At 40.0% G+C, this 9,745-nt stretch overlaps 1 protein-coding gene across 2 annotated transcripts; it reads right to left on the bottom strand.

Moving 5' to 3' along the window:
• Positions 1-189: 189 nt before the first annotated feature.
• Positions 190-9,419, bottom strand: ANKRD40 (ankyrin repeat domain 40). Of its 2 annotated transcripts, XM_072025739.1 has the most exons (6): positions 9,128-9,419; positions 6,461-6,609; positions 5,115-5,585; positions 4,368-4,549; positions 2,715-2,768; positions 190-1,152 (listed from the first exon to the last, which is right to left on the bottom strand). In XM_072025739.1, the coding sequence occupies exons 1-6, from the start codon at positions 9,247-9,249 to the stop codon at positions 1,126-1,128; spliced, it is 1,005 nt and encodes a 334-aa protein (XP_071881840.1). In that variant the 5' UTR covers positions 9,250-9,419; the 3' UTR covers positions 190-1,125. The 2 variants fall into 2 exon arrangements, with proteins under 2 accessions (XP_071881840.1, XP_005016100.3); XM_005016043.5 differs by having other exon boundaries at positions 190-2,768; positions 9,128-9,418.
• Between the last annotated feature and the right edge of the window lie 326 nt (positions 9,420-9,745).

Here is a 9,745-nt window from a genome sequence, read left to right on the forward strand (position 1 = left end):
CTTATTGTTGATAGAGAAACCTCCTCAAATTATGGGGAGTATTGTGTTTAAGCAGTATGTGCTTCTAGAACCTGACAGAATATCCTTTACTTTAGTTGTTCACTTCCTAGGTGGTGTAGGAAGCACTATGGAAAACTACCTGGCAAGAAGAAGTTATGTTTTTCTATAAGTAAAGTTCCAAAAAAAAACTTTGAGAAGACAAAAAATAATCATTTATTAATTGTTACAAACGATACTTCTTAAACTGAAACAAGAAATCTGCAGCCAAGCATTCATTTGAAATTAACATTTCACATAGCAATGCACAAAGTAATGAATTATTTATCATATACAGTAATGTAATGGTTATACACTTATCAGATTAAGTTAGGAGTGTTAATAGTATCTTCTGTGTATAAACTGCATAATGTATAAAAATATTCTTCTGAATGCATAGTTATCTATCAGCATCTGCACAAGATTATTAGTGTAACAATGAAGGCAATCAGCCTAACAGCTGAGCTTTTCTCCATTACTTTTAACTAGTTAATCCACAACAGCTCGGTACCTTTATGGATTTAGCTGGCATTTAGAGAGCCGGTGCATAAACCACGGCTGTTCTGTGTGCCAGGGACAACGCAATAGACAAGGCATGACATGAGGAACAAGAACTTTATTATTCCATTATACAGAAGGTAATATACGGTAATATACCACCAGCATTTTAGTATAAGAAATCAATATTGCCGATGACTCAGACCACATTTGACCTCTAATGCCTTCACAAGAGGCTATTTTGTGGTGACAGAATGCTTTGCTATTGTCCTTAGGAGACCGAGCTTCAATCTAGGTAACTGATGCAGGAAATTTGGGTGTTTGCACGGCTCTGTGCTTTCAGGTGAGCGCTGGGCATCTCCCTACACAGCAGATAGGGAGAGGGCTCCCCCTTGTGTGCTCACTCACTCCTGCTGAAGCTGCTTCCCACCGCCCAGAGGACTATTCACGGGATGGGAGAGCGTGGGCAAACCTGGGTACCAGTTCCTATTGTCTTAGCTGTAATACAGGCGACAGCTCTGACTGCCGGGGAAGAGCGGCTTCTGTTCCTGTCCCTGTCTCCGAGAAAGGAGAAAAGGCTGTGGAGGACACCTAACGCCAGTCAGAGGGAGTCATCTTCTGTGAGAAGAGTGGTAAGAGTTTAGAGGGTTTTCATCTCAGCACTTCCTCCAGCTAGTTTGGGTGGGTCCCTTCTCTGCAGGCTACTGCTGTAAGACCCATTTCACAGGTCCATGTGCAATGTACAGCTAATTTGAGCTGTAAACTCTATCAGACAACGCAAAAACAAAGTCCTTTGGTGCTGTAGTTTCCAAAGAAACTGGAGGGGCAGGGAGGAGGGAAGAGGGGAGAAGACAAGCTGTGGGAAATTCAGTTTGGTATGATCTGTCTGCCTGTTTATATCGAGTACTTTAGTTCTTTTATCTAATTCATAGTACATACTTCACAGTTATGCTATCAGAATACAACTCTACCTCAAATGCAGATGACTGAGTAAATATTAAAATCCTAAAAAGTTAGATAAAATCCATCTCGCTGTTTTAAATACTTTTGAATTTATTTATATCAGAATTTCATATCACAGCAGTCTGATTTTGAATTTTATGGAACAAGAATAGTGTTTTTTTCAGTAAGCAATATGGGTAAACACAAGTCATTAAAAAAAAATAGCACATTGCATAGGAACATCAAGATTTTAATATTAGCTCAGAAAACCCTGGGCATTTCATTAGTTTCTTCTTACACAGGCAACTTTTAAAGTTTCAATACATGATTTTTCTCAGGAATGTAGGTGTAAGAAGTCAATAAAATTACAATTCTTGTGCTTCCAAAGGGGAACATAAAAGCAGCATTGGAGAAATGTATTTTCAATACAGTAACAAAAATAGTATTTTAAATTGCACATGTCAATACCATATATTGACAGACAACAATAAAATGGATCTATGATTTTGGTTGAGAGCACATTTATGATTTGGATAATCATGGTCACTTTTTGTTTCAACCTGAGAAATAGGGAAAGGTGTAAACAGGTATTAAGAAATCACAGGTAATAAGTCACTTAATAGTATTTAAACTAGACATAGTTTTGTGCTTCTTCCACAGATTTAAACCCTCCTGGTTTTTTCCTTCTAAATATGATCTGACTAAAAATAAATGATTTAGAAAGTGAGTGTTAATGGTAACGGACTCAGTACAAATATTAAATGGGTTTCGTGGCAGGTTTTTTAGCATGAGTACCTCTGCTATTTTATAGCAAATTATTAGAACAGTTTAAGGTAAGCCTTTCCCTGAGAGCTGCTACCTCTACAGTATTTCAAGATTATCTTTTTTTTTTTTTTTTTTTTTGTAAGGAAAAGTGTTGCATTAACAGGTATTGTTACCAATACTTCCTTTGCATAATTTGCATAACCTACTTTCATATCAGACTAATTACTCTTAGATTAACTAGAGGCTGTAACTGTGCATAACATCTTTAGTTTATTTCAAGGTTAACAAAATAGATTTTTTTCACATCATTAGCCCTTATAGATACTGTATTTCAAATATTATTTTAAAATGAGAGATACAAATATTTTGTTTTATTCTTTAAACGATTAGTATGTCAGTTCTGATGCCTTCTTGTTATAACCACTCCGTTCAGAAAGTGTTGGGACTCTGAAAAGGAAGTTTTTGTCGCTTACTGTTAGAACAAGCTCCAGTTCTTGGAAATCCTGTAGCCTTGCAACATCTTTGTCCTTTAAATAAATACAGTCAGTTGTTAGGTGATAAACTGTATGTTCAATTTAGCAGAAGTAAATTAAATAGTAGGCTTATACTAAAACAAAGTGTGTATTTATCCCTAAATATGACAGTTCTTTACAGTAAACTGGAAAGCAGACATCCCGTTGCATCTTATATTTGTTCTGGGATCCAATTCAGCTATTTGCCTATGTCTGTTTGTAGAAGGAGTGCAACACTGTGACAGGGAGTGCAAGTGATAAATGGAATTGTGCTTCTAAGATCTACTGCATGCTATATTCCTTGAGTATATGCTGCTGATCTCCACCTCAACCCCCATTCTTCCCCCTTTTGGTAATTCTTAGAAGGTTATGAATTGATTTCTTGCATCCACTCAAGAAGGACCTGCACACAGCTTCCTCTAGAGCAGCCCACCAACACCATCCTTGAGCTGGCTTCAGCAGCGTCTTTAGAGACCGACGGAAGACACCCTCCCCCAGTGCAGCTCGAGCTCTGATTGCCTCTGCAGCAGTACTCTGCTGCTAGACAGCATTCAGTAGAATCAAATTTGTGTCAGCACAAGGATCAGTAAGTGTCCTGCAATCCTACCAAGACAGTCTGAAGTAACAAGAGCTGGAGGTACTCCCTTCAACAGCAACCTAAGTTGCTAAGTGATAGAATTGCTTAAGTCTTTTTTTTTTCCTTTTCCATTTTTTGACTAATAAATAATAAGTCATCTTGTACTCGGTGAAGATGCAGTACACTGGAGTCTGTTAATCCAGTATTGATCAGATTAGCTCCACGACTGAAGCTAACAATGCTGTAGAGGCATTTGAGAGTGAAAGAGAGGTGAACCATTAATCAGTAAAACAGGTCAGCAGGTCCATTTTCTGTCTGCTGAACAGGTAAATGTCACAGAAGTGAAAAAAGTTACATTCAAAGACCTGCACTCAGAATATTTCTTAAATAGTTTTAAAAAAGGACTGTGTACAGTCCTTATTGAACTAGAAAAACTCAGTTAAGTGCTACAGGCCCATTAAACACTGCTAACAAGTCACAGTAGCATGGTTTTGCACTGTAGTATGTAGTGGAGAAATCAGATATAAATAGGGCTCAATACTGAGTGTTTATGGAAGGAAACAATAAAGAAACTTAAGAACGTTTTAATAGGAAGACAAACCACTACTAAGTGCTGAAAGTTAAAGGGAGTTTTTAGTTGCCCAGTTCAAAGTGACCAATCATGAAACACTTAGAATATAAATAGTAATAATAAAAATTGGTGACTGTTTTACGCATGCCTTCTGCAAACATTGCAGTTGACTGTTATGGAACTTTGGCCAGACCATTAGGAAGTCTGAAGGAATCTAGAACACTATAAAAACACTACAGTGCTGTTTGAGTGCACCGGTCATTGGTGAAACACGCACTAACAGACGCAACTAAACACCTAACTCCTCCTCTTCAGTGTTTTAGTCTCTAAGACAGTGAGCATTGCTACAAACTAGTCAACTTTTTGCAACACGTGCATAATGCAGGTGATAAATGAACTACTACTTTTGATGGTAACCTAAAAATCTTTTTTATAAGTTACTGCATTCAAAATTAAGAGTTCTTACCTTTCTTAGCATTGTATTTGGTAATTTTCTGATCTTCTGTACATGTTCAGGGTTAACACCCAGCTCACGGCAACTCACTCGGAGCAGTTCCTTATAGGTCAGTTCTTGTCTGTCCAGTTCAATTTCAATGAAGTCATTTTCTTTAAGACTAGGATTTTGTATTCTAACTTTAAGCACCAGTTCTATTCAAAATAAAAAGGTACATTCATAGGCAGATGTGTAAAAGAATTGAAAAAAAATGTACTAAATATTTCTACATTCTATTAGCCATGTGTTTTTTTTTTTTTTTATCATTTGTAATAATACAAGAATCCCCAAAAAGCAAACTACTGGACAATATCCCTGCTTGGGCGGGCAATATTTACCAACAGAAATGATAGATCATCTCAATACTCAGGTCTTTCTGCAGATTGAGCCAGCCGAAATTCTCTCCAGCTGACTGGTTACACACATTCTTTATGTGAAGGGTATGTCATTTAGAGAAGTAGATTACCCTAGTTTCTGTAGGCTTTCATAGCATTTGAGACAAACAGCAAATGTTTTCATCAATATTTTAATAACAGTTCCAGCAAAAACAACATATCTGCCTCTTAAATTCCCTTCAAATGTTTCCTGGATGCCTAATGCACAAGAACTTGAAAGCCTCTAGAAGTACTGTGAGTACATGTAACGCTGACTAGTCCATTTTCACTGTCCGAGGTGAGAAAATTTCTAAGAAAAGGTGAGAAGAAAGGCTTTTACTGTTACCTTGCATATTAAGTGGAAAAGCTCCTGTGAAGAAAACCGGCTGAAACGTTGGAACAGGCCCCGTGCAGGGGCCGTTCCCTAGCTGAGGTCCAGGCTGTTTCGATCCAACTGGCGAAGGAGGACTTCTGCTCCAAGATGCAGGTGTCTGGTAAACGGGGCCATTCTGCACGGCAGGATTTGAGCATCGTGGTACGGCACAGCCTCCGGGCAAAGATGGTGCAGCTCCCTTACTGCCTGCTGCCTCAGGAACAGCATTCTCCTGCTGTACTGATGCCTGTGTGCATGTCTCGGGTAAGGGAGAAGAGTCAGGATCTTGCAATTCTGCACACGAGATACTCCCATTCACAGAGGGATCTGGAATATTGTTACTCATGGTATTATAAACGTAAGGGAAAGGTGGGTTAGCCAGGTAATTAGGGATGATTGGCAGTTCTGAATCGTTTTTTAGCTCTGGGAGTTCATCATCTTCCACTGTAAAACAAACAAAACAACATTATCCAAGAATCCAATACAAATAATTCTGGGGGTGCTATTTCCTTCTAAATACTGCCTTTTTTTAAGCCTTTATTTATTTTTAATCTGTAGCCAGCACATTGTTACATGGTCTCTAGTGGTATAATGCTATCATCTTCATAATGTATAAGGCAATGAAAAACAAAGGGTAATATAATGTTTGATATTAAGGCAGGGGATAAAGGGAAAAGAACACACAGTCCTGGGAGAACTGAAACATTAGCAATTCAACAGCTGGGAGACAATAATGAAAACAAAGACAAAGGAATACAAAGTGGAAGAGAAAGGTTGCTAATCAACCATATTTCAAATTACTTATCACTTCTTGCAGCACAGCCTACTCCACTCCAGCAGTTACAAAATGCAACAAAAATGCTCTTGCAATATGCTTTAATGAGCTGTTTCTTCAGGCTGCTAATTTTCAATTTATTGAACAGTGTCTAAACTCCATAGAATAACAGGAAAATTACTTATTGCTCATACGCTGTAAGGGTTTCATACAAATTTGAGATATTTTCCCCTGTTCTCCTTTTGAAAATTGAATCTGCATCTATCTGTGACTGATTTAATCATGGCATTTTTCAAAAAAATAGCTTTTACAGTTTCTCAGTATGAAAGGAAAAAGACTTGGCTAGCTGGGTGTGGAATTTGTTGGTAATCCTTTCTTAAACTTTGGTTTCTCGCTAAGCAAACACCCTAGAGATCAAGCCACAGTTATTATGAAAACTTAACACGGTATTTGGCAATGCAAAATAACACTGGAACATAAGTGCTTTGCTCTGCCTCCTCCCATCATCTTTAAAGAGCACGTATCCCATAGGCAATAGATTTACCTCCCAGCATCTTCCTAATTTCCCTCTTTGACGTTAATTGGACCGGCCTTTCTCCTTTCTTGGTGAGGATCTCCTTGTTGGCACCAGAGTGCAGCAGGTAAGCCACCACCGGAGCATGGTTCCGTTTGCATGCCCAGTGCAAACAAGTCCTGCACATGGAAGATGTTAACACTGTTTGAAATACTAAATTACAGCAGACTGATTTCCACTCATTCTTGCTGCATATTAGAACAAGATCTAATGCATGTCTAACATAAAAGCAGTTTTAATAGCAATGCCCCTTGCAAATTCGCGCTGGTTTTGGAGCCTGCAGTGACACCTGCTGATGTAGTTTTCCTTTGCTCTAATGCTCATGATACCAAGTTACTACAGCAGTATTTTTAAAGTTCAAGACGTCCTTAGCCATAGTACTATAGACTTTGTAGACTTACACATCATAATATACCCTGCCGTACAGTTCTTGCCATTTTTCCTTATCTTAGGTTCTAGTCATGTATTACCTTTCTCTAGTTTTTACCTTTTAATGTTCTAGCTCTAGTTGAAGAAAACTCTTCTAGAAAAAATGAACACAACCATTCTCCAAGGTGCTTGTTTTTTTGAAGAATCAAATAAAATATAGCAGAACTAAATGACATACTTATAATGGAAAAAACTTTCAATTGAAAGTCAATTTCAATTTTTTTTTTCTTCATGAAAGAAACACAGTCAATATACTGCAGTTGCGTCTTGACCAATAACATCCAACTTGGTATATAAAATTCTGTTCTTTTAAGTTTTCATGTATAAAAGGATGTAAGGGAGAAAATAAAGACTCTGATCTATTGGAGGGGTACAAGCTAGACAAAACCACAAAAGGACAAAATAACTTGCAAAACCCTGTTCATTGTTATGTATTCTGATTTAAGCCTGACTTACCCAAAACAAAAAGCTTATTTCTACAATTTCTTCTTACTAAAATTAATGCACCTTGATGACAGAAAGTATCTTTGAATTAAAGGTAATGGCACTAGTCACTGCAGCAAGTGTTGTTATGTAGAATTAAGTCTAATTGAAGTGTCATAAGTGTCAGTATATGTGTACACATTCTTTTCTTCACAGACGATCCTAGGAACTGTGTTGCCAATTCTTTTAAAGAGCTGACACTGCTAACAATACTATAGAATCCTGTACTCCATCTCCGTGGTTGGGCTGTGTATTTCAGATAGGAAGTACCATTTTAAAATGGGATAAAATAATTTTGTTAGCAGAAAGTATTCCTAACTTCCCACAAAATCTGAGACAAGCTTCAAGAAATTCAGACCTGGTTAGGGTGGTTTTGCTGTGTGGTGCTTTCTGGACCTCTCACAAATATTTCCTTAAGTGTGAATAGTTTCCATAAATTCAGAAGTGGCACACTGCTGAGTCATAAACTCCTTTGGACCAAAGTGGTGGGAGAAAGTGCACAGTATGTGCCATTATTTGCTTTTACTGCTCACGTGATGACCCTCCAGTGAGGATTATAAGCTGTTCCTGTATGTTAAGTCCCCAGGATTTGTGTGGGACCTTGCACATGTACAACATGTGCATGTGTAGTTTGTTTGGAAGGTCCATAAGCCTCAACAACCCTGGCCTCATGTTGGAATCCACCCTGAGCATTTTGTACAGTCTCACACAGAGGGGTAATACCTACCCTCAGCCCCAGCACCACCTTTGCATCAGGCATACTGAGAGGCTCACTGGGAAAACTTAAATTCAACAAGCAGGCTTCAATAACAGCAAACTTCCATTTGTTGTCACAGTTAAAAATGACCAGATCGTTATTTTTAAAAATACTTATGTCAGATTTCTTTGCTAAGTGACGGTTTTAGATACAAACTAATTTTGACCACAAGCAGCTGCTTATCCTACACACCACACTGATTCAGTGTTAGGAATCACTGATTTTTACAAGCTCCAGTTTTAATCCTCACACTTTGAAAGCTGTCGGTGTCCCACATTTCTCAAAGTTACTGGTCAGGCTTTTGCCTGTAAAACTCCAGCTGCTTTCTTAATTTTGTTCTTCCTTTTTTTTTTTTTTTTTTTTTTTTTTAATTAGAAGTTCAAGCACAACGCAGCAGGGAAATTACAGCCTGAATTAACTTCAGGAAAACAGCCTCTGCAAATGCCTGAGCGCATCCTGTTTCCTATGCCAAAGGGTCTGGGATGCAGTCCCAAACCTACAAGTGTCGGGACAGGACATTGCAGGAAAGTCTCGGGTTTAGGGTTGTCAGCTGAAGAGTTTGTGTGTCACTGAAACAGCCAGCAACTTCCCATGTAAAATGGAAAGCATTCTTCAAATCTGGTTTAGAAGTTAATAAAACAAGCCTGGTTATAACGCAACGCTTGCTGGCAAGCTGAAGTTCACTTTCTGATGGCTACTTTGCTCTGTTGCCTTACATTCTCCAAAAAAAACTGGAGAACAATGACCTGAAGAGGCACCCAGGCATGCAAAGCAGCTGGTTTCCACCTGGGGTTTGCAGCACCCACAGCCTCCTTCCTGACACTTTTCCAACAACGACACCTCCCTGACCCTTTCCTCTCTTCTAACACCCCCCCAGGGGAGCGCCCGGCGAGGGGCTGATATTTTCATTTCCCCCTAGCCCCTCGCCGAGCAGCAGCGATGTCCCCGCAGCCCCCCGCGCCCCTCACCAGCCGTTGACTTCGTTCTGGGAGTTGGGGTCCACGCCGAGCCCCAGCAGCCTCCCCACCTCCTCGGTGTCCCCCAGAGCCGCCGCCTCCCGCAGCCGCTCCTGCAGCTCCTTCGTCTCCATGGCGGCCGGCCCCTCGGCGGCTTCCCCCCGGCCGCTACGGCCCCCCCCGAGCTCCGAGAGCCATCCCCCGGCCGGGCCCCGGCTCCCTGCGAAGGGTGTCACCCCCCCCGGCCGGCTTTAGGGCGCCCCGAGCCGCCCCGCTCCCCAAACTCTGCTGGGGGACGCTATTCTCTGTGACAACCCCGGCCTGGAGCTTTAGTTCCTACTCGCAGCCCTGCCCGCTGGGCCGCCAACTCTTGGCCTTTTTGCTCTTGTGGGCTCCCAAATTGTGAAGTTGGCTTTTTCTAGGGAGTTTGCTTTGTCTGTGAGAATCCTTCAATCCCTAAAGTCTACCTGTAAATCAATGTGAAAGGTTACCTGTTGGTAACAGTATTCGTTTTGAAAAGCCATTTCTGATTGTTCTCGATTTGTCCTAAGGCAAGCTTCAGGAGTCAGCAGAACTATTTTAAAAAATATATAATAATAATAATAAATCACGATTCTAAAGAGTCAAAAC

Source organism: Anas platyrhynchos, chromosome 19 (genome assembly GCF_047663525.1).
Source record: "Anas platyrhynchos isolate ZD024472 breed Pekin duck chromosome 19, IASCAAS_PekinDuck_T2T, whole genome shotgun sequence".
Lineage (NCBI taxonomy): Eukaryota > Metazoa > Chordata > Aves > Anseriformes > Anatidae > Anas > Anas platyrhynchos.

Bases quoted from the DNA above. Each gene is read 5' to 3' on its own strand.
- ANKRD40 (XM_005016043.5), bottom strand. From the start codon at position 9,249: ATGGAGACGAAGGAGCTGCAGGAGCGGCTGCGGGAGGCGGCGGCTCTG. The intron at 6,610-9,127 runs GTGAGGGGCGCG...TTCCATGTGCAG, and splicing joins CAGAACGAAGTCAACGGCTG to GACTTGTTTGCACTGGGCAT. The intron at 2,769-4,367 runs GTAAGAACTCTT...ATTTATTTAAAG, and splicing joins CAAATACAATGCTAAGAAAG to GACAAAGATGTTGCAAGGCT.